Source organism: Penicillium griseofulvum (assembly GCF_001561935.1).
Source record: "Penicillium griseofulvum strain PG3 chromosome Unknown contig_10, whole genome shotgun sequence".
NCBI lineage: Eukaryota > Fungi > Ascomycota > Eurotiomycetes > Eurotiales > Aspergillaceae > Penicillium > Penicillium griseofulvum.
Window position 1 is genome coordinate 253,916 of NW_024467433.1, and position 23,569 is coordinate 277,484.

The window sequence follows — 23,569 nt, forward strand, 5'->3', positions numbered from 1 at the left end:
CGGTTGGTTCCCGCTATTTCCCGTGTGGCCAATCAACGCGCCTGCTGCCTGATGAGTAAGGAGCCTCCGCGCCTCAGGAACGCGTTATTGCCTCAGGAACCAAATCTCGATTGTTGCGGCTGCTTCTTGGTCTTGTTCCTTGGACGACGACCTTCAAAGGAGCCCCATTTTGCTCTGTCCCGGCATCCCCATTTTTATCTGTCCGCCCTCTCAGTTTTACCCGCCGTGGACAGGTTGATAGGGCATTTTCCAAGCTGTGTAAGTTCAGCCTAGATCTCGAGTCCAGGCTAAACAAAGGCCTCTTCAAGCTTCCGAAAGACGTTTGCTAACTTGCTGGAATGCAATTTCACAGACATACCTCCCGGTCGTTTCGAAATCGCTGAATCACATTCCCTTGCTTAATTCGATCGTTGTGAATCTAGAAGCACGATTGGGTAGCTCCTCATCGCACGAGATCTTGACAAAGTCCGGTATCCTCCACCGGTTGACATCTTGAAACCAACAATCAAGCTCTGTATTCTTATGGCGTTGGGACCAGAGCTGGATAATCTGACATCCATTCCACGGGCAACCTCATAATCTGTGTTGATCAACACTGGCTTTGAGGATAGCTGGAGAGGGACACCCCACTCAACAAGGCATACATTTACACATCACCCACCCGTTGCCTGTTCACTCCTTGTGATCACCCAGCAAAACACTTGTGATCAATCCGCTTGCCAGGCGACATATGCACCCTGGTGAATGACTCATTGGTCCTGAATCATATCATCGTCAAGGTTGCCCAGTTTCGCCCGGGTGTGTGGTTCCTTGCGCCCAAGCCTTATTTCTCTCGAGGTACTTATACAAACCCTCCCTGGCCCTTCCCTTTTTGGTGCAACCTCACTGACATATTATATCTCAAGTCTACGACATTAATGACATTTTTATGCACATTCCCTTTGCTGGCCTCGCAGCACATATACCCTGCCCTATCGGATCTGTACCTGTAGTTCATTTCTTATTCATTCTCCTAGCACCCTCATTTGCACTTTCACTCATCCTCATAATGGAGGCCACCCAGGAATCCACCCAGCCATGCGCTGATCCTCGCCGAATGGGAATGCATAACTCTGGCATCCAAGATCAAGACCTGGCCGACATCATTTGTATCCTTCATCCGAATTCGCATAGTGCTCATGATGCGGTTGCTGCCACTGGGGGGATAGGTGCCCAGCATATCCTCCAAAGGGACATACTGGAGAGTGAATCCTCTCACACAGCAGCATTAGACTTGGCATTGAGACTCTCGTCTAAAGTTCACAATCTGGGACTCGGCTTCTGCTTCGGTCGCAATCGGTCTCGTTGTGACGTCCTTCTCAGTGTTGATGATCGCGCTAAACAAGTGTCGAACAACCACTTTCGCATATACTTAACCGAGGACGGCATTCTCATGCTCCAAGATACGTCAACAAATGGTACCATCGTGGACAATTGCCGCCTACGAAAATCTCAGGAGGAGAATTCTCGAATGCTTACGAATGGATCTATTATTCAAGTCTCCGCTGGATTCAAAAACTCCGACGAGATCCGTTTCGTTGTTCGAATTCCGTCACGAGAAGGATTCGCCGTCCAATACCACCAGAACTTGTTTCACTATTTTGAGCGAGTTCGTGCACATTCCCCGGCGCATAAAGAACGACAGGGTCCCAGTACGTCTGCTTTAGCGTGGTCATCCACCAACGCCTATGGCATGCATTGGACCGGTGGTGCTGAGTACAATGTAACTGGTCAGATTGGAAAGGGTGCTTTCGCTACTGTGTACAAGATTGCAACCAAGCAACATGGCGCCATCTATGCCGCAAAGGAACTCGACAAGCGCCGCTTCATGAAAAACGGTATTCTTGATCAAAAGGTTGACAATGAGATGAAAATCATGAGAGATCTCACACATGTAAGCAATATTTTGCAGTTTCCTTGTTCGTGATACAACTAACCAGTTATAGCCGAATATTGTTCAATACATCGATCACCACGAGCATGATCGATGGATCTATATCATCATGGAGTATGTTCCATGTGGCGAGCTATCGACATTGCTGCAGACCCAGGGGAGAATTGCCGAGGATATGGTGAGAACGATCGCCCGACAAGTACTACGAGCGCTTCACTATTTGCATAAGCGTCGCATAACCCATCGAGATATCAAACCGGACAACATCCTGATTGCCTCTCTCGACCCGCTTAGGGTAAAATTATCTGACTTTGGATTATCCAAAGTGGTAGAGCAAGAAACCTTTCTCAAGACATTTTGCGGAACACTTCTGTACTGTGCGCCTGAGGTGTACCCGGACTATGATCAATATCGTCGTGGGGAGGTTCGAAAAAGGCGTCGCCTTGGAGACCCGTAAGTGGCTAGTTTCCTTTTTCACGCGAGAGACCTCTGCTAATATTGAAAGACCTCCCAAAACATCCCCGTACAGCCAATCTGTTGACATGTGGTCGCTAGGCGCAGTTCTTTTCCATATCTTGTCCGGCGTTCCACCGTATTCCGGACGTGCAGAAGATCGAGGTGTCCAGATGCTTCGTACCATCATGACAAGTGACGCTGATTTCGAAGCACTACGTCGCGCAGGTGTCTCTGAGTCTGGGATCGACTTTGTCGCCCAGCTTCTCAACCGGGACCCTTTCTCTCGTCCGACAGAGAAGGAGTGTTTCCAGCACCCTTGGATCGCCGAGGTCCCTGATGTGGATGAGTACGAGGATGATGATGACTTGCTCTCTGACCACCACGACGGGCTTTCAGTCATTGGCGAAGATCCTGAGGACGAGCTAGACGCTTCACAATTGTCTATCGCCGATGGTCTGGGGTACGTCCCCGAAGCCGACGGTGAAGATGGTACTAGCAGTGAAGCAATCTCCAAACGGCCCCGTATCGAGTACATTCCCACCCATGTACCCTACCCTAGCCTTCCAAATATTGAGAGTTTCCAAGATGGGCAAGCGGTAGTGGATAATCATGCCAAACGTTTGTTTGGCGAAGTTTGCCCCTCGGCTTTGCGGAGCTCTCACGCACTTGGCAATATGGATGCCTACGACGCTAACAATTTTCAAGTTGACTTTCTCTCTTCCGGTGAGTCGATGATGAGCGACGATCCCAACGACTCGATTATTTCCCTCCCGGCGGTGCCATTCGGTGGAACCGCGCCTAGTTTGATGGGCGCCGAGAAACTCGTCGGTCAACTCAACATGAATTCCTTGAACCCCACTCCGCAACTGAAGGGTGGGCCGATTACTAGATCCTCCTCGCGGGAGACCACTCATGGACACATCAAAAGCGGATTGCCAGCTAGTAATCTTAACGTCGATTCTGTTCCCCCGACTTCAAGTCCCAAGGAAGCTGTCTCGAGTCCCCAAGAGCCAACCCCGAAAGCAAAATTCACGCGTCGGATTGACCTTGCTCTTGCAATCCCCGACACAGCCAGCGAGGCATCTAGCGATAATAGCGCCCACAATAGTCGCCGCGACACCGCACCCAACGACCCCTCTCGCCCCTCCAAATCGGAATATGACCTCGAATTTGCTACTACCCTTGATGCACAAACAGGCCAAGCTATCTTGGAGCAGTTCCGTGCCGAGGAATCAGACTCATCAGAACCGATTGTTCACCGACCGAATCCACCCTCCCTTCCATCAACGCTCTCTGGTACCACGTTCGCTAAGCCCCCAAAGAGATATGGAAAACTGAAGAGCCTCCCTGGTTCGATATTCGACTTGACAATCTACCTTGAAGACAGACTCACCTCATGGGGTCGTGGGCCGTCTGCGACCGTCAAGCATGCCGACCCCATGGACACAAGAATCCCCGCCTATGCCCTAGAGGTCACATTCTGGACCCCAGGAATCGAGGCGAGAATTGCATCAGGTGAAAGCTGGCTGGATATCCCAGGGGTTATGGCTATTCTCTCCACGAAGGCACGTCTTGGTATTTGGGTTAACGACACACTGTTATGCCGTGGCTCTATGACCGAGGATGGTCCCGAGGCTTTGCAATTTGGGAAGCTCTACACCGGCGACATCATCACAGTCTACCAAAACAAAGACCGAACCAAGTTCCTCAAGCTGCAATGTGACTTCACTCATGGAGAGAGCGCACAACCTCGGCCGGGACACGAAGCCGGATTCATGGTACGACAGGCCCTCATGGCCAAGGCGGGCGGGGCGACGAACCGAATGCCGATTCGGCGTCAAATCAAGGAATCGGGATTAGATTGAGATTCGGCGTTATTACTCTTTCCGCTTTGAACATAGATAGGAATTGTGTGGTCCGATGGAAATTAATATTATTACTTTGTGTGTTTTCATAATGGTCTTTGTCCGCAAACAGTAGAGTAGGTAGGTGTACAGATGTGGATCCGATCTCCCACTGAGATTGATCTATGCTTGATTCAGAGTAGTTTATAGCTTAAATTAAGCCAAAGTACTAGATGCCAACAGTATATTTACTAATAAATCAAGGTTCTTTATAGTTGAGGCTGATACCAAATTAAAATCCAACTCAACCCTGGGAAGAATCTAAGGATGGAAAGTTAAATCGCACCTTCTCCAAAGTCCACGGCTAGTAGTATACGGGTAGTACCAGCAGGCCGCATTCGGCCTCAAGTTCCTGAATCTCAGGTCACATCGACATATGTCCACATGTTAATGTTCTGTCTTAACTACTTCTCCTCCTAACTTCCCGTTCCTTATTTTTGTCACTCTGACCTCACCAATACAATTCCCCCTTCGCTCGAGCTTTCCCCCCAGTCAACATTCTCAACGTTTCACAACAATTACTCTCTATCAATCCCCTGTTTAGCGCCAATCTCCGCGATGACCTTATCGCGATCACCCTCTCCCCGCCCGGGCGGAGGGTGGTCCAGTCCGGGACTTGCTCCGGCTAGCGGCACAACATCCCCGGGCGGTCCATCACCCGGTTCATTATCACCAGGCACACCGGGCGGTGTTTCGTGGGCTGCAGCCAAAGCAAAAAGCGAACAGGTGCGAGGGTATCCATCATTCGCAACACGCAATAGCGGCTTCTTCTCTCGACAACGGCACAAGATCTCCACGCGATTTTCTAGCTTTCGACAGCTTTCCCCACGCGAATACGTTGATAAAGATGATTATGAACGTGACTGGAAGCGCCCGAGTAGTGGACGCGGCCTGTTAGGCCCTTTACGGATACCAATACGTCGGGGTCGGTTCCGGCTGCTGCTTGCGCTCTTGTTAGTGTGGATTGGGTATCTATTTTTCTGGGCGAGTAAGTGATTGCTGCTACGATGATTATCACCATGAACTGTCCTAACAGTATTCCAGCTATTGTCCAGACATACCGAAGATCACCAATAGGCGGCGGAAGCAGGTTCGTTATCATACTCGGATCGAACGTGGAGGGTGGTGTGATGGAGTGGAAGGGTGCACGTGAATGGGCCATTGAACGCAATAGCATATGGAACAAGAAAAGATACGCGAAGAAATGGGGCTACGACCTCGAACTGGCCAATTTGCTGGCCAAGAAGAGATATTCACATGAATGGCGCGAGAGCTGGGAGAAGGGTGACGTGATCCGCGAGGCCATGCGCAAATATCCCGACGCAGAGTGGTTCTGGTGGCTCGACTTGAATACATGGGTGATGGAATACGACACATCTCTACAACACCATCTATTCAATGACCTCAAGTCTCACGTCTACCGCGATATCAGCGCCTATAACCCTCTCAACATCACCCACCCACTCCCCGAATTCTGGCTCGATGACCTAGGTCGTGCCCTTGAGGGCGACGGCAAAGCCGATTCTTTGAATATGCTGCTAACTCAAGACTGCGCCGGGTTTAATCTCGGATCTTTCTTCATGCGACGATCTGTTTGGACCGACCGGCTGCTCGATATCTGGTGGGATCCCGTCATGTACGAGCAGATGCATATGGAGTGGGAGCATAAGGAACAGGATGCCCTGGAGTATGTCTACCAGAGTCAACCATGGGTTCGCAGTGGTGTGGGCTTTTTACCACAACGCAGCATCAATGCCTTCCCTCCCGGCGCATGCGGTGATGGAGAGAATCCAGTCGTTCACTATCAGGAGAACGCACACGACCTCGTCGTGAACATGGCCGGTTGCATGTATGGTCGCGATTGCTGGTCTGAAATTTACTATTACCGCGAGCTAAGCAATTGGCTCGCCCGGTCGGTCTGGGAGCGATTCAGAGACGCTTTAAGTGATGTATACGACCAAGTGACGGGGAAGGATAAGCAGGATTGATCCAATACTGTTTTATGCTATGCATGTTTATTATACTTTTCTGTCGCAACTGCATTTTGTCGCAGTCATTCCTTGCATTGTATCTTTGTACAAATGGTTTCTTTTGTATGCGTTACTCGTTTCGCATTATCTTAAGTAAAGCACTATTGGCACAGCTATTTCACTTATGGCACCGCGCTAAAGGTCAGGCCCTCATGGCACTGATCCTTTGTCCTAGTATGTCATGCAACCATTCCAACCGGCAAATACTATGTAGGCTGGGCTTTGGGCCCGGTCCTTAGGCATACCGGTGGGCTATGGGCCTAGGATAGAAGGCCAATTGGGCTTTAAGAGGACGCCCAATGGGCCCTGAGCAAGACAAACATGTGGTGCCAAGTAAAGTTGAACCCTCCCTTTTCTATCTTTTTAAGTACGCTTCCTTTCACCTATGTTTCTAGGCATTATCCCTAAGGTAATATTCTATTTATTTAATATTTACAGCTTACTATTAGTTAGTACTTAATATTTCCCTTTAAAAATTGCGAAAAAGCGTGTTTATAATGAAATTCCAAAAATTACAGAGGCTCACTAGAAAGTAAGTGGTACTCTTGTACACGTCTAAAATATATATCTAATATCAGAATATCAAAAGTCATACTTTCCGCGATATCTCGTCCTTTACTTATCGGACCCTTTTTAAAATGAAATATATACTAATATATATACTATTATTCAATATTCTGATTCTAAACTCGATATAATCAGTAGAAAAGGTTATAATATAGCGATTACAGAGGCGGATACCGATAGGCTGTATTGGGGCCCCATAAGGCCCCCACTAATGGGTCGTGGGCTTTGTTGGGCTTTGAGGGTTGGGCCTGAGCTCCGGGCCCAACTCGGCCCATTGCGTAGGTCTAGACATGATCTTGAAGCGAACAATGAAAGACTTAGATTGAAACGAACAAGATGCGAATTCCGCTTCTATTGAAGTATTTGATATTGCTTCTGCAAAAAACAGCAAGAAGTAAAGTTCTTACAAAACTAAAGCCCCTTGAAAGCTACTGACTTTCTCAAGCTCACAGGTAATTCGTAAACCACTTTCTGGCCGCCAGCCAACTTGCTCCCTCAAACAACTTAGCGGTACCGCCGAGCGAGGTAAAGGACCACGTCAATGCACACAAAGATAGCGCAATTCCAATAATTGTCACGTCGAAACTGTGTTTTGGCTGGCTTGCTTTAACTTCGAAGTCTGACCAGCGTGGGAAGATCGTGCGCGCCCAGTACTTATACATGGGGTCGGGGTAGATGAACGTGTTCTTCTTCGTGACAGGGTCCATCCACCAGCTCTGGCAGCCGCTGTTAAATACAAGTCCCTGAAGCTTTTTGTGCACCCAGGTGAGGTCGCGCTTCTGTGCCATCGGCTTGACAATGATAGAGTCAGCCTGCCCACCCAAGACCATCCGGAGGAGGCGACACGAGTAGTTGATCTGACATTCCGAGTGGAAGATGACAGAATGCTGACCAGTAGCAGCATTGGGCCCATATAAAATGAAGAAGTTCGGGAAACCAGTGACTACGGTGCCTTTGTAGGCCTCGGCACCGCCAGACAGCTCCCATACCTGATGCAAGTCCCTTCCCCCGATGCCTTTGACCTCGATAGGATGGAGCCACTTCTGAGTGAGGAACCCGGTGGCGTAAATAATGGTATCTGCAGGGTATCGGTCTCCTGCTTCGGTAACCACGTGGTCTGGACCGATCTTGACGACACGATCCTTGGTCAGGCACATCTGTGGCGAATGCAGCGAAGCGAGGTATGTTGAAGTGTTGACTCGGCGTTTGCAGCCAGGCTCATAGTCGGGTCTTAAAATCTCACGATATTTCGAGGGAGCATCGTTCTCGATATAGGAATGGGTGGCGTCTCGAGTTTGCTGACGCATAGCCCTACCTCTCTCATTCATTTGGAATGAGAAAAACACGCTCTCCAGTTCCCACGCCAAGAGCAAGCGGTATGCACGAGCTGCAGATGGCACATATTTCATCATCATCTTAAAGATTTCAGAGTACTTCGGGTTTCCCTACTCAAAGTTTAGCGTACAATGTAAGGACGACATGGGAAGTGACGAAAGGACAGGGGTTGTATTACTCTTTTCGTCCACCAATGGGCACTTCGAACAAACTGAGTGACACTTCCTTTTGGGCCAACCTCCCTCACCAACTCGGGAACAAACTGGGTGGCTGATGCGCCATTACCAAGGACGACAATCTGTTTTCCTTGAGGTTTACAAGTGTCGTCCCAACGCGCACTGTGGAAGGTTTTGCCCGTGAACGTTTCTGATCCCTCGATTTCAGGAATGAAAGGACGATCCAGTGTGCCAACTGCACTGACTACCACGGGAGCTTCTCTTATGTAAATCTCTCCACTGATTGTGTCCTGAAATGTACACACCCACAAAGAACGAGTGGTGTCCCAGACCAGGCCAAGACACATGGCGTTGAATCGGCAGTGAGGGATAATGTCGTACTTCTCAGCGACAGACATGAAATCTTCGATCTCCATCAGTCACACGCCGTCAAAATAGGATGGGACTCTCGGAAGAGAAAGCTTTTGACATCTTGAACTTACATCCATGCAACTCATCACGTCCTGGATACATGGTCGTCCAATCCGGCTTCAAAGCAAAGCTAAAAGAGTAGAAATGACTGGGAATATCACAAGCACACCCGGGATACCGATTGTGCCACCAGGTTCCCCCGATGTTATCGGATTTCTCATAGATGGTAAAACTGTCATGGCCAAGCATCCGCTTCAATTGTACTGCCATACCGAGACCGGAGATGCCTCCACCAATGATGATAACTTCCTTGGAGGAGTTCATAGTGCACGTATCGATGTTATTGCTGTCGGTGTTCTAGTACTGTAGGGTTTAGGAAAGAATGGCACGTCGGACGATGATTTCTGGGGCGAGCGAATGCCAAATGACATGGGGATGGAGAGAAGTATTTATGTTTCATAATAATGCTTTCCATTGTTTTTATCATTTATTCTGTCCTCTCCCCGGCTGTCCTCTCGCGATGGAGGAGTATAGCAGTATAACTCCGGGGTGACAATCTTCGCTCATTATCCTGTGGCGGCTGCGCTTGCACTTGCCTGGGGGACCCGTGGACGTTGGCCCGGTTTCGGTTATGTAATACGGTAAATGGGCCCCGGCTGTCACCGGCCAAGTGGTATAATAGCAACCCCAACCGCTCTTCCTGCAATTGAACATCTCCCTGCACTTTAGGGGGGTTGTATTGTCGAATTACTGAGATAAGCCCGAATGAGAACTTGGCAGACATCTGATGCGCTCCGCACGTACTAGGACACGGTCTGGATGGTAATGTTCCTCTCCAAAACGAAAGTTCACAGTGGCAAACTGATACTATTAACAGCCTGCCTTGTCGTAGCCGCCGCAGAAAATGTATCGGGAGACTTTGGGTTGTTCGCAGTTAAGCCAATAAACTAGCTAACATAAGTCAGGTGACGAAAGGCGCCCTACATGTCGAGGCTGTGAGACGCGTGGTTATATTTGCCAGTGGGGCCTAAAGGCTTCCTTCCATCCCTCTCGTAGCCTCCGGCTGTCCACTCCCGATAGAGCGACCCTACTATCTATTGAGAGAGGGCGGCGAACTAGGATCGACGAAGCACGCGGCGATCGTCTGACTTCACCCCTGGAGCCTTCCACGTCAATTGTGAGTATCTCGCAATTCTCCTGCGCTCAATTGTGCTATCTCTCCTTGGCCACCGCAGCGTTGCTGCTGCTACCACTAGTCATTATATGGGCGCATTCTCTCGTGGCTTCATCTGTGTGCGCGTAAGCAGTCGAGATGAGTAGCTTATTGGCCCACATGCTTTTGGAAGAAAGAGCTCTAACCAATAATTCCTGTCTAGATTATAGATGACACAGAGGAAGTAGTCAAGTTCTATCAAGACTGTCACGATGCATCTTCATCAACCGATTCAGAAGTCGTATTGGATGAAGAGCCGACATTAAATGCGATAGACACGACCCTGTGTTCTTCAGGCAACGTGCGTTTCCCACTTAGTCTCATCTCACATGACACTATCCAGACGGACACCACTCTCGACAGGACTCCTGATAACGAGGCCACCAATGAAAGCGTCCTGTCAAACCCTCAAACAGGGACTGTAAGTGGAATTCACGAGGTAAGCGAGCTGTCACACAATGATCAGGTATCAGCGGTGCAGTTCGCGGTTAGCCCTGCCTCATATGTTTTACCATTCTCGTTGGGCCAGGCTGTCTCCCGGAACGTGTCACCACTACCGGAGCCCTCGAAACCCGTGACAGACGTAGAGTGTGCTCGCTTGGTGTCGTTGTATCTAAGTGAGACTGGAACTTGGTGCGAGACCACCGATTCAGAGAGGCATTTTACCTCGAAAAGCATTTATCAGATGCTAGATTCAAAGCCCTTCCTCGCATCAGCTATTGCCCTAGCGTCTCGGCAGCGCGATGCTGTCCAGGATCAGCGGCGATCGGTGACTCTGGAGCTCTATCAGTACACCATTCAGCTCTTACTCCGTCAAGACCCAGATAAAGCAGGCGCCCCGGTGTTGGCGACTTGCACTCTTCTTTGCGTCTATGAGATGATGGCGTCATGTGTATGGGAATGGCGGCGTCACTTGAAGGTTTGTATCTATGGCTCCTGGGGCATCACTTCTCAGCTAACTCAATGCCATCCTATGGGTAGGGTTGCGCCAGTCTATTACACAATCGGAAATGGAATGGCTCATGCAGTGGTATCGTTAAATCCAGTTTCTGGGCCTTTGCCCGTATTGGTACGTAGCAGAGCTAAAGACTAAACAAAGCCCGAACCTTGAGGTGCTTATCTGACGTGGCCCTCCTATATATAGATGTCTGGGCTGCATATATTAGCGGCAAAACAACTCTCATCCCTACCGACTCTTGGCTTGATGAGAGGTCTATCCCGGTAGTAGCTGCAAAAGGCAATGTTGATGACTATTGCAATCTCGCGATACTTATATTTGCTCAAATTGTGAACCTGTTGGCAGACGCCAGGCTTCATGAAAAGGATGGTAATCCTGTCCACTATGCAGCTGTTGAAAAGCTGTGGGACGCACTACAAGAGTGGCGACGCTTGCGGCCTAAAGAAGTTTGTCCTCTGCTTAGAGAAACCTCGAAGGGGTCGAATCCGTTTCCCACTGTGGTATTATCCTGGCCATCCGCTAGTATGTCCGGTCTCTTGCCCCTTTCTTGAATACAAGCGTGCTAATGATGGGGCAGATTGTGGAAATACTTTCTATCATGCCGGCTGTATCTTACTTCTACAAACTGGCTGCCTCGGAGCGAAGGGTAATGCATTAGGCGTTGAATGGGTGAGTTTCAGTCTCGAGCTTTTCTCTCCCTCTGTGATGTTGACGGTTTGAGGATGGAAATGTGATTTGCCTACGCAAATGTGAAGATAATGTAAAGCTGACGCTTTAATTCCAATGGTAGGAGCCTATTTGGCATGCTCGAGAACTAGGCGGAATCTCAGTTTCGAATATTTCCCAGTATGTACTTCCACTACTGTGACAGGCAGAAGAGAGCTAATTAGATTCTGACTGAGATAGTTCGAACTGGGTAAATCAACTACAACCCCTCTACATCGCCGGTACTGTCTTTGCGGACCGGATGGGGATCTGTTTCCGCGACGCACCAAGACAGACGCTGTGGGCCGGTGCCCCTTCCAGATTACCAGTGACCCAGCACATACCTCCAATGGAGATGGATGACATAGATGAATATAGCTCAGAGAAAATCGCGCTTCTGAGACAACTGGCTCGGATCGAGCGTGAGACTGGTTGGAAAACCTCGGACCGGGCGTTGGACCTGAGGAGACTTTGGGGATTTGCGTAATGGTGGCACAGCTACCTTGCTGCCGTTGAATAACTATATTTGAAAAGTATCCCTCCAGTCGGTGCATGCATTTGTTCGCTGTGTGGAAGTTGGGACAGCGTGACTCCTTTGTCGCACCAGCTTCATTCATCTCTTAGTATCTCTTTCCATGACAAAGAGCAATGTATACTTCCTTATTTGGCTTGACACTTATTGAATTTAGGTAGCGAAGTACGTTCAAGTGAACTTGAAGTCTGTTCGGTGGAGATTGGTGTCTATTGGGGCATCCTCAGCCTGCCACTAGAATGGGACGCCGCTGTTAGAGAGGAGAATTTTCTCACATTAACCGCCGAGAAACCAAACGATATACGAAACCGCACGCGAAACTACGAATAAGAAGACTGGAGAACTGCAACGAGTGCTCAAGAATGGATCTTTCACCAGCAGTGTCAACTAGAGCCAGCCACGGATTCATGGGCACTTCCATATCACATGAAGGCGATACTTGCAACTATTCAAACCCGAACATCTCTTGGGGGTTCTCACATTATACTGCTATTGTTCAACAATAGGCTGTAGCGGAAGCACAGGCCCTCTTATGGAATGTGAGTTCTTTCAATATTGTGGATGCCTAAGAGACTTCGCGATTCAGAACTGAGTTTATTTGTCTTTTGCCCTATGGCTCCTCCCACCTGTTGCTTTTTACGCCAATTAAATTTGGATCAACACCATCCCGGAGTAATACGGTGAATTGTGCCTTTCGCAGCTCAGATTTCATAGACAATCTTAAATGCTGAGACCTTCCCATCTCTGTGTTCCTGAAACCCTTCAGGCACGCTGTTCAGCCCCCTTCGAGACTGTGGCTGGTTGGGTCGGAGGGTTTTATCATCTAACCACACAGGGAGCTTCTCAAAAAGCTCACTGGCAAGCTCATGATCATCCTTTGAAGCCTGTAGTACTATAATGAGAACCGTATCGAGTTATTACAAAAAGGGAGACATAGCGTTCTCTTGAGAGATGCGTATGTTAGTAAGGAGGGTACCTACAGGCCATTTGAAATCACCGTAGCTGTGATCTTTTAAGAAGGCAGTCCATACCAGCACGTCTGTAACATTTGTTCCAGGAGCGACATTTTCTGTGTTGGCCTTGCCAGGGCGTACAGTGCACAGGTGCCCGGCCCCGTTTTTGAAAACACGAGAGGCAATTGTAGATGAGGTTGGGCTCCCGATGGTGTCAAAAACATGTAAAATTCCTGGCTCAGATGCCTGGATCTTTTGTATGATATCTTGATCTTTGTAGTCAAAAACATGTTTAGCGCCGAGTGAACGAGCCAACTCAAAATGCTTCGAGCTGCAGGTTGTCACAACGTTTAAGCAATACCTGGAAGCGAGTTGAATAGCATACTGGCCCACGCTCGCTACAGACAGTGAGCGAAATATTCCAGTCGGAGATCCAAGGGAAAGCAATCTTACAGCTACCGCCCCACACAAGAATACTGGTGCCCTTTGCACCGACCCTTTCGATACCCAGGCAGGTTTTAGAAAATAGGGCAAGCCAAGCAGTGGCGGCGGCTAATGGAACAGTGCTCGCCTGCTCACGCAAGATCGAACGAGGTGGACTGAACGATATCTTCTCATCGGCCACGCAGTAATGACTATATGCGCCCAAACCGGGGATTTCGCCTATGATCCACCGAGCCGTGAGCATGAAATCAACCCCAATCTCAAGCTTCAAATCAAAGAGGCTGGGAAACCTTGATTTTGAGTACTCACCTCCCCAGATCAAGCCAGCTACAATATCACCCTTGGCAAATCGTGTGACCTGGCTTCCTAACTCGACAACTTCTCCCACAAAGTCGCATCCTAGAACAGCCCCAGCACCAAAAGCATTGCTGTCAAAGGCTTGTACTGTGACGACCGATTCAAAGTTAACAGGCTATCGGGCAATGGATATCTGCAGGGGAAAGAGGCACCATCGGTCGGGTTCTGCGCCACATGAGATACTTTAACAAGCACCTGATTTGCGCCCGGGGAAGGAATCGCAATATTCTCCTGCGATAGAGTCGGCTGGTTTCCATTGGCTACACGCACAACGACGGCGGTATTCTCAGACATCCTGGTATCTGTCAATGGAGCCGGCGAGGTAGAGAAAGAGGGAATTTGTAGGCAAAGAAAAAAAGTGTAAAAAAAAAGGAAAATTCGTGAGGCACACTAAATATATCACACCGAGTTATGTCAGTTCGTCCTGGAGAATCTATCAGATGTTCGTCACGGCGGTTACACTTGCTTCGGTTGAGCTGAGTAGCGGTATGGGGCTACGGATCCCAGCCGAGCCAATTGTGTTGGAATCACCATGATTCGTTAGCGCAGCAAAATAACGACCTGATTTGTGAGCACTAAGGAGCTATCCACTCAGCGTAATACGACGCCACATATACGTTCCTGTTAGTTGGTCTACAGTCTATACGACGCTACAAGGTGATCTTTGGTCTTAGTAATGCTCAAATTGACTTGACCCCAGCATAGTGCTTATGAAACGACTTTCAGACGAAGCATAAGAGCGGTTGGATATACTGAAAGGGAAAGGACACGAGATAATACGCGCGTTCGTGACAGGGGGTGGAATGGTGCCCACCTTCCTACAGCCTAGTATTCGCTGACAATATTGCTCAAAATATCCACTCTATCGACAATTCCTTAGGATCAAAATCACGACCTCGCCCGATCTAGGTGCACGCCTTTAAACGTGAATTTCGACTTTCGTTCCGTTTCCCTCACTATAGCCTCTACCTAACGCAAGTAAAGAAACAACATATCATGCGGTGTGAGGGCCTCCAAGCCATGCCGGCCCTGCCAGCCTAGTTCCCATGGAATGATTTCAGTACGGTAGTAGACGAAAAGAACGTCCGTACATCCTTCACAAACAAGTCTGGTCGTTCCAAGGATGAAAAATGCCCGCCATGCTCATACTCTCTCCAGTACTGGATGTTTGCTGCCTGTGCAGCCCAGTCCCGGGGACACTTAAAAGTATTGTTAGTGCCACCCAAGGGGAACAGTTCCAAGGGAGGCGCGTCATGTAGTTGACTCACATGTAGTTGCTCTTTGGTATACATGCTGACCCCCGTGGGTACCGACAGGTACGTCTCAAATGTTTTCTCTGCTTCGCGCTTGCTGCTACCGAACGCTTCTCGGTAGAAACGCAGCCCAGGTGTCGCACCTTGAATCCAGTGCATCATTACCAAAGTGATGATATCGGTGTCACTGAATGCCTCGTAGACGTCTCCCCAGTCGTGAAATTTCTCTAGAAACCACGCCAATAGGCCAATCGGCGAGTCGCCCAATGCGAATCCTAGAGTCTGTGGGCGAGTCTTTTGCAGCTCCAAATAGCCGCTTTGATCTTTTTCAAAATTCTCACGCACTGCCAATGCCTGTCGCTCGAAGTCTGAGTATGTTACCGCAGCAAAGCACCATCGGAGATAGGCTAGAGGAGCCGACGTGAAGGTGGGAGGAGGAACTGGGAACATGTTGAGATGTTGGCCCCGCACAAGCTGAGGAAATTGAATGGCGATTGATCGAGTGATGAAAGATCCGAAGTCGCCGCCCTGGGTCACGAATCGAGGATAGTGCAGGACATCGGTCATGAGAATCTTGTAGGCTCGCGCAACCACCTCGGGGCCAACACCTGACTTGGTCGGTGCCGGCGAAAAGCCAAACCCGGGGATGGAAGGGGCAACGAAATGAAAGGACGGATCACCTGCACTCTCAGGTTGGGTCAGAGGTTGAACAATTCGAGCTGCCTCAACAAAGGAGCCAGGCCAACCGTGCGAGAAAAGGAGGGGCATCGCGCTTGTGTTCGTGGAGCGATGGTGGACATAGTGTAGTACAAGTGAACCATAGCCGGGGACATCCACCTTCACTATGAAATGATTAAACGCCGCATTCAAGCGTTCCTAGTGCCTCCACGTTAGTACATACCCGTCTGCTAGCAGAGATATAGTGTCAACACACCTCTTCATCTTCCCACCGATACTCATCTCTCCAGAAATCAGCCAGCTCCTTGACTCGAGAGACTTTGGCACCTTGCGCCCAGTTGCTTTCTGCAAAATCAGTCTGCTCCTCTGGATATCGAGCTAGCGCCAGCTTCTTCTTGGTCCAACTGAGCAGGTCCCGATCCACGTGTAGTTTATAGGGCACGGGGACATTGAATTTCAGTTCTTGCAGGGAAGTGGGAGTTTTCAGTACCATCGTTACAGCGAGCAGCTCGAGATGTTCAAGATTGTATGATTGAACGTGCAACAGTGCCTCATAGAATGACAGGCAGACGTGTAATTTCACTGATCCAGCTGGGGAAATTTACAAGAACTTGAAAACCGAGAGCCAAATAAATTGTTGACTTGAGCTTCATGAGCGTGGGATGTGAAATAATTATACACATCGCTAACGTTGTAGCAACTGAGCCACCTTCCACAAATCTTGCAACTGCACGCCGGCACAGCACCTTGCCAAAGAAAAAATTACCCCTAGCGGTTGGGAAGTTCAAGGCAACTGGAAGCATCATAACCATCACGGAGTGACTCGCAGGCTTGTCAGAGGCCACGTGACCTCTCCGTTCCCAGCACCTCTAATCTAGTCATCTGTAGATCGCTTCTTTCTCTCTTTACGCAGCTAGGAGGATTTTTCCATTATATCTTCTTTAGACTCAGCCAACCAATCAGCACTTTATAATCGGTTCCACATCTGTCTTGAATGATACAGTCATATTTCATAAGTATTGGCACCCCGGTACTTCTGTTTTCTTCCAGAAATCCTGCGACGTGGGTGGAGTCTATACCATTAGTAATGGAAAGGTGGTATAGCTAGGGCGGCCAAAAATACAAGTATTGGGGTGCAAATACTCATGAAATGGTACTATGTATATATCCCGCGGTATACTTAGCCATATTATTTGAGACACTGGTGGATCGACTTGATTCTGATTCGCTCACAGCCTGCCCAGGTGAGTAGATTTAACCGCAAGCGCCGGCGCCATTTTCTTAGAACCACACGCAATGATGTCCAGGTTACCTCTTGAGTGCTAGTCAAAACATTGAACTCAAGTAGAAACATCAAGGCCAGCAGTCAGTTCCCTGTTTGATGCCCCCTCTATTACATGATAGATCACATACCAATTCTGGCATGTGTGGATAGTTGCACCCTTTCCACTTTTCCACTTTTCCACTTCAGTGGTCTTATACCACTCTATAATTCAATATATTGTGCATCTTGATGATCTATTCCATCCAGTAGATCTAATCATCACCGAGCATAGTTTCAACGAGCCATGCTCACCGGAGATGCTGGCCTTGATGTTTCTATCAATAGCTGTCTGTGAATGCATCCCATCTGCCCTGAGTAATGAAAATGGCTTCGTTCATAATTCTCAGGTCCGCGGAATGTCTTCCTATGATGTTGATTAAAACTTTATGCGGCTGATTAACTATCTCTTCGAGGCAAACCACATATGTGCAAAGGTTTTACGTATTTGGCATCTCTGCTCCTTCTGGTGTATCACTTTCGTCCCGCCCAGGAAGAAGGCTAACAAGCAAGTATCCCAGCACTCAGGGAGATCATCAGGGAACAAAATGCTACATATTCTTCACATGTGCCATGATTGTGACAGTTTAAATGAAAAAACCCGCGAAGGTTGGACTCTCAACACGTTAAGAAGTAGTAGCATCGGCTTTTGGAGAGCAGTTAATTCTATATGAAAATTATAGTCTCAGCATTTCCTTCCCAGTTTACAATTTGAAAGTCTGGGTTCTTTGTAAGAGCAAATCATTCTTTACTGTACCGAGCCCTTTTATAATTCCATATACTTGGGTTCCGTAACTACCTATGTCTTTTGAGGCTGATCAGGATGTACAGTGATGTGTGTATTAAAGCAGTATTAGTGAAATCACTGTGCTAGTAGCGGTTTACTATCTTGATCGGGTGTACGGCGGCTGGTATGAACTACTAAAGCTATTGAAAATATTATGTTTTGCAAGGAAGTTTCTTTTCATTCATAAAGACTGCTACCCAAATCTACATCGAATCCAATGTCGAATTATCAAGATTTCCCTCACTGCCCGACTTACCGTTTTGGGATTGTATAGATCCACGTGACCATCCATATTTGCACAAAAGGTCTCCTCCGTCTCCCGCACCACACCACTCCCGACCGCCCTAATTCCAGCCAATCACAAACCCACTAATCCAACCTTCAAGATCAACCCCGACAACCCGCATCAAGCAGCCTCTCAAAGCCGACTCCCACCCACCAACCCTTGCTGCCATTGTCCTCCGCCCAATCAAGCAATCACCTCACCACACCTTCACCAAACTCCAATCCACACAAACTGTCCAAAATGCCAACCGCCGAGTCCGCCGCCTTCCTCGCCAAAAAGCCCACCGTCGCCCCGACCTACGAGGGTGTCGACTTCGAGGACAACGTCGCAGTCCACAATGCCCGTGATGCCATTATCCGCGAGCAGTGGGTGCGCAGCATGATGGCGCGTCTGGTCGGAGAGGAATTGGGCAAGTGCTATGCGCGCGAGGGCGTGAACCACCTTGAGAAGTGTGGTGTTTTCCGAGGTGGGTTTTCCGTGTCTACGCTACGCTACATATACTAGCGAATGAAAATTTGGTTATTCCAAATAACCGGCTTGGATTGTGGATTATATCATTGTGTGTGATTTGGACGTTTTGTGCTGACGTATATATCTGCTGCAGAGAAGTACTTCGAGCTCCTTAAGGAGAGCAAGATTAAGGGTTACCTCGGCCAGGAGAAGAACCGTTTCGGCGGCGAGTCGGCATAGACGTTTGCTGTTTTCTTGCATGTTCAGCTATGCGATTGCGTTTCGAGGCTTGGGTTTGACGATCTCTATACCGCGGGGACCGGACAGTTTTGATCCTGGGATGAAATGGTCGGCTTTGGACGGGAAGAGCCGTGGTTTGGATTTGATCGTGTCAAAACTTGTTCTTATAGCCACCCAGATCGGGTCTGCGTCGGAGGGGACGAAAAGATGGCAAAAGAGGGTTTGGAGATCGCCCTCTTGTTGCTCTTCTCCATTTGTACTGTACATAATATCACTTTGTTTGATCTCCCTTCCTGATTCATTACGATGTTCAAGTTCCGTTCGCAGAGGTTGTAGTAAACAGGTGATCCACACTCGGTCCTTAGACGCGCGATGTATCCTTACCGAGCTGTGTCTGTGCTTCGGCCGCCGACTATATGCTAAATTTGGTGTATATCCTCATATGCAATGGTCTACTTAGATGTCAGGGTTATTTAATAATAAACGTTCGAGGCGGTCGCGCTTCGGTCCGGGAATGCCCCCGGAGGGACACGACCATCCGGCTGTCCTGCATCGTCCTCGCTCTCATCGTCACTTCCAAATATAATTTCGTCTCTCTCATCTGGGGGAGCACGCATCCGCATGAGTTGGTCCTCATCTAAAGATGGGGGCTGGTATGGTGCTGGAGGGGAGTGAATATCACGGCCAGAAGGTAGATTAGTGAGCAATGGTGCAGATGGTGGAATGAGCTGTGTGTTAATCTATGTAAGGTTAATACTCTATCCATATCATGACCCGGCAGGGTGGGTTTAGACTTACTGTGTCATTCATTTTGACCCATTTCGTGTCAAGCATCGCGAGGACTCGTCCCTCTTCGTCACGACCAGCATCATCCCCGGCATCCAATGGACCTTTCTCGCTGCGAGTACCGCCAGCATCCTTAGTGACTCGACGCTCCTCACGCCTCTCTGTCCACTCTCGCTTTAAACGGGACAATCCGCCTTTTGTAGAACCTCCCGTGCCAGCGGCACCTTCCTGTGAAGACCCTGCTCCACGTAGCCCGAGTAGAGTTCGTGCAGCTCGCAGCCACGCAATACCCTCACCGACTTTGCCCGATAGCTCAGCGTCTACACCAAAGAAACGACACGCCCGTGCCCGAGCAACACGAGCCAAAACTCTAGTATAGCCGACCAAATCCTCATCCACACGGCCTGCACGACCAGACGTAGACCCAACAGCACCTAGGCCCGCAGTCGCTTGTTCGGAGTACTCTGCAGCACGAACACAAAGTCTTGCAAATAGCAGAGCGCGTACCTTTGGGATCTCAGGTGCATGGACCATCCAGTCTTTATCATTCGGGTTGCGCGACTGAATACACGTCGCAACATACGCATCATCCTTAAGGACAGCCAGCAACGTAGCCTCAGCCAGGGCCAGAGATGACAGAGCCGACTGCGTAGCAGCCTCCAGCTCTGGTACTGTCGACACAGTAGCTGCCGTGAAAGTCGGCGAAGACGCTAGCAGATTGTGCACGGAGCTAGCCTGTAGTAGATATCGCGTCGCAGTCTGCACAGCCGCAGTGCGGACCTCCGCAGACGGGGTAGATGATGCATATAACACAGCGAGAACTTCTGCGCGCGCCATCCTACTCAATACATAGCCCAGAGTTGTGAGCGTAAATGCCAGTTCAAAGTGGATGCCTCGACCAGACACTCGCCCACGTGTCCGAATACCATTTCCGCTTGCGCTATTGCCTCCGGACCCTAGATTCAATCCGCCTGAGGATGACAGGGTATATCTCCATGTCGATTCCATCTCCGCACGGATCGTGATATCAACCTCGGTGGGGATATTCGGCCTGCCTGACGTGTCACCGTGAGGAGCAAAGGAATATGCATCTGTTGGAACGGAGCGACCTAGTCCATTCGAGATTGCAAATAGGTAGGGAATGTATTCATTCAAGGCGGACAGAACTGTCGGTAGTTGGGCATCCTGGCTGGCGCGGGGTAGTCGCTTGTGGGCCTTTAATGCGAGGCGGAGAGCATGGCGGGTTGTTGAGGCTGATTGGGGGAGGGATGGGTGTGTATTAGAGTAGATAAATGATTGAAATGAGAGAGGCGAGGTTGTTGGGAGGGTAAATGCGTAAACCATTGTGGAATGGGGGGAGTTGGAGAAGGAAGAACTGATGTCACTGCCAAGATCTTCAACATCCTTTCACATTGCAACTATAAACATAAAAAAAACACATTCTGGACAAGACAAAATACAAAACATGGAACATGCAACAATATATAACTAACACAGGAAAATACCCCTCAGGCATTCCAAGAGGGTGGCGCAGGTATTAAATTCGGTGCCGCTGGGTATATTCTGTTCCTGTCAAGCATACTTACGGTGGGCACAATCATTGCCGACGGGTGAAGGTCGCTAAAATAGGTCTCACTGTTGCCACCGGGTGCTGATGCTGAATACATCCTTAATCGTGGCCACGGACCATTCATTCGGACCAGCGGTGGGCTTGGTGGGTTCGTCATGTCATTGTAAACAAGAACTGGGATCGGATCCCAGTTTGGAGTTAGCCAAGTCCAAGTAGCCTCATCCCACATGTTAATATCAAGTCGCATACATATTCTATATGTTCTTGATCCGTCGGCAATGCCTACGCATACAAGACCTAACACTGTTGGAAGCTGGGGTTCATTTCCATTGGCATTCACATCCATGAGTGTCGCCACATCAGTCATATTTATTTGCATCATATTAGCCCCCGTATCATCTAGAAAGCTCAGATTCAAGGACTGAACATTTAGTTGAGTGAGTGTAGGTTGAGGTTTCACGCAGATGTACATCTTCGAATCATTTTAGCAGCGAAAGAGACATCAATATGGATCTGAACTCACGTGGCACACAAATGGCCCACTATCCGGCCCATCTTCTTGCGCACTCATCCATTGTAACTGTTGGGGAGCGGGCCCTGCACCTTGGAGCTATATATGTCAGTTTCTTGTTAACTCGAGAGTCTGAGGAGACGTACCCCTTCTACCCAAAACCCTTTTTGGCCTTCACGTTGAGCATTGATGACATCACATTCATTCCACCTGAAAGGTCTTGGCTGGCAGAGCTGAACGCCTTTAGCCCAGTAGGTGACAAGATGTGGATTCCACTTCAATTGCCCCGATCTGTATGCTTCGATGAGACTTCTCACATTGTCGGCCAGTTCAAACTGGTCACCTTCGCTGTCAAGCCATGCTAACATGCCCTTGAGGGTTTGCAGGCGCTGGACGACAGGGTAACTCAGGCCAGGAGGCTCCAAGGCCATCATATCACTAATGATTGTGTTAAACCCCCATTAAGATAAAGTTCCGGGGAATACTTACTCGCGCTTTTTCTTCTCTCGCAATAAACCCTTCAAATCGAATTTGAACTGATGGACCATGATGTTGTCACTAATCCGCTCATGGCATCTTGCAATCCGAGCATCCAAATCCCTAGTAAATATTAGTATCCACATATGCTTGTATGGCAGAAAAGACGTACTCAGGATCAAGATCAGGGTCATACAAACTCCACCCTTTTGGCACATCGTTGAGGTTCGTGATTGGATTCGATGCAGGCTGTTTGAACCGCTTCCCCCGCTTTGGCCGTACCGGTGGTGGGATTGCCCCTTCATAGGACTTTTTAAAATCCAATGCAAGTGCGGCCGGATCCAATGGTTCAGGAGGATCTCCAGGTGTGTTCTCCGCGGTAACAGGAGTAGGATCTATATCCATTTCATCTCCTCCAGACTGATTCTTCCCCTTGCGTTGTTTCCGGGTCGCACCAGACTTCGTCACCTTTCGTGTGGGAGAGGCCTTTCGTGTGGAAGAGGTCTTTCGCGTGGCCGAGGTCTTTTGTGCGGCAGAGGTACCAGCATAGTGACCCTCTGGCTTTTGAGCAGCAGCTCGCCGGGGACGATTCATTTTGAAGATTATGATAGGAACAGTATGAGGTTCCCAGGCACAGAAGCCGCGTGCAATGGCAAATAGTTGACATATGTTTGCTAGAATTTTGGGGATATTTGTATCCTACATACTACCATGACCAAACAAAGAAATAGAAGGGAAAGCCCGCTTCGAAAACAACAACGTAAAAGTTGACCTCAAAGAAATGGCTCGAGGAGACATCTGAATTTACATGAAAGAATTTGGAAAACATTCTTTGGTCATCAGTCCCCTTGGCTGAACTAGCAAGTGTATCAAACGATGCTAACTATAAGAAAGAGTCTAGCTCGAAAGTAAATTAGAGGGGTTTTCAAAGAGCGTACGGAGTACTATTCTCAAAGAAAGTAAGGCTAAAATTTAAGCCATGGTATATCAAAGAACTTGAGGTTTGGTTCTTTTTTTAGTTCCTCGTTACCTCATGTGAGCCAGCACCCCGGGTCCCTTGGTCTGCTTTCATGACGCTTTTTAGAAGAATGGAGACCAGTTGTTCTATTTCCGCAAGTGTCATCATCACTCAAGAGATTGAATTGACCTACACGAGGAATATTCAAAATGCCTTCTCTCGTGTGAAGGTATAGAAATCTCAAATATAAATTTGAGTGTTCCTACAAGACTTAGATT

At 48.8% G+C, this 23,569-nt stretch overlaps 8 protein-coding genes across 8 annotated transcripts; 4 read left to right on the forward strand and 4 right to left on the reverse strand.

The window, feature by feature from the left end:
- Positions 1 to 1,048: 1,048 nt before the first annotated feature.
- Positions 1,049 to 4,254, forward strand: PGRI_082850 (serine/threonine-protein kinase; the record flags this gene model as incomplete). Its single annotated transcript, XM_040795999.1, has 3 exons — positions 1,049 to 1,933; positions 1,986 to 2,386; positions 2,439 to 4,254. 3 exons carry the CDS (start codon positions 1,049 to 1,051, stop codon positions 4,252 to 4,254), a joined length of 3,102 nt encoding a protein of 1,033 aa, XP_040650537.1.
- A 597-nt stretch (positions 4,255 to 4,851) lies between these two features.
- PGRI_082860 (putative alpha-1,6-mannosyltransferase subunit) lies at positions 4,852 to 6,281 on the forward strand (the record flags this gene model as incomplete). The annotated part of the gene is made up of 2 exons (XM_040796000.1): positions 4,852 to 5,281; positions 5,338 to 6,281. The coding sequence occupies 2 exons, from the start codon at positions 4,852 to 4,854 to the stop codon at positions 6,279 to 6,281; spliced, it is 1,374 nt and encodes a 457-aa protein (XP_040650538.1).
- A 1,055-nt stretch (positions 6,282 to 7,336) lies between these two features.
- On the reverse strand, positions 7,337 to 9,136 carry PGRI_082870 (flavin-containing monooxygenase; the record flags this gene model as incomplete). The annotated part of the gene is made up of 3 exons (XM_040796001.1): positions 7,337 to 8,335; positions 8,473 to 8,804; positions 8,884 to 9,136. The coding sequence occupies 3 exons, from the start codon at positions 9,134 to 9,136 to the stop codon at positions 7,337 to 7,339; spliced, it is 1,584 nt and encodes a 527-aa protein (XP_040650539.1).
- Positions 9,137 to 10,075: 939 nt separating this feature from the next.
- PGRI_082880 (uncharacterized protein) lies at positions 10,076 to 12,175 on the forward strand (the record flags this gene model as incomplete). Its single annotated transcript, XM_040796002.1, has 8 exons — positions 10,076 to 10,111; positions 10,189 to 10,446; positions 10,492 to 10,944; positions 11,007 to 11,094; positions 11,170 to 11,505; positions 11,561 to 11,652; positions 11,774 to 11,829; positions 11,890 to 12,175. The coding sequence occupies 8 exons, from the start codon at positions 10,076 to 10,078 to the stop codon at positions 12,173 to 12,175; spliced, it is 1,605 nt and encodes a 534-aa protein (XP_040650540.1).
- A 746-nt stretch (positions 12,176 to 12,921) lies between these two features.
- Positions 12,922 to 14,268, reverse strand: PGRI_082890 (zinc-binding alcohol dehydrogenase family protein; the record flags this gene model as incomplete). The annotated part of the gene is made up of 5 exons (XM_040796003.1): positions 12,922 to 13,104; positions 13,201 to 13,504; positions 13,559 to 13,571; positions 13,627 to 14,061; positions 14,127 to 14,268. 5 exons carry the CDS (start codon positions 14,266 to 14,268, stop codon positions 12,922 to 12,924), a joined length of 1,077 nt encoding a protein of 358 aa, XP_040650541.1.
- Positions 14,269 to 15,011: 743 nt separating this feature from the next.
- On the reverse strand, positions 15,012 to 16,398 carry PGRI_082900 (epoxide hydrolase family protein; the record flags this gene model as incomplete). The annotated part of the gene is made up of 2 exons (XM_040796004.1): positions 15,012 to 16,103; positions 16,162 to 16,398. The coding sequence occupies 2 exons, from the start codon at positions 16,396 to 16,398 to the stop codon at positions 15,012 to 15,014; spliced, it is 1,329 nt and encodes a 442-aa protein (XP_040650542.1).
- A 2,141-nt stretch (positions 16,399 to 18,539) lies between these two features.
- On the forward strand, positions 18,540 to 18,989 carry PGRI_082910 (putative NADH-ubiquinone oxidoreductase 12 kda subunit; the record flags this gene model as incomplete). The annotated part of the gene is made up of 2 exons (XM_040796005.1): positions 18,540 to 18,765; positions 18,904 to 18,989. The coding sequence occupies 2 exons, from the start codon at positions 18,540 to 18,542 to the stop codon at positions 18,987 to 18,989; spliced, it is 312 nt and encodes a 103-aa protein (XP_040650543.1).
- Positions 18,990 to 19,462: 473 nt separating this feature from the next.
- Positions 19,463 to 22,927, reverse strand: PGRI_082920 (pH-signaling protein PalC; the record flags this gene model as incomplete). Its single annotated transcript, XM_040796006.1, has 7 exons — positions 19,463 to 19,729; positions 19,788 to 21,179; positions 21,362 to 21,817; positions 21,869 to 21,955; positions 22,003 to 22,294; positions 22,346 to 22,456; positions 22,506 to 22,927. 7 exons carry the CDS (start codon positions 22,925 to 22,927, stop codon positions 19,463 to 19,465), a joined length of 3,027 nt encoding a protein of 1,008 aa, XP_040650544.1.
- Positions 22,928 to 23,569: the final 642 nt, after the last annotated feature.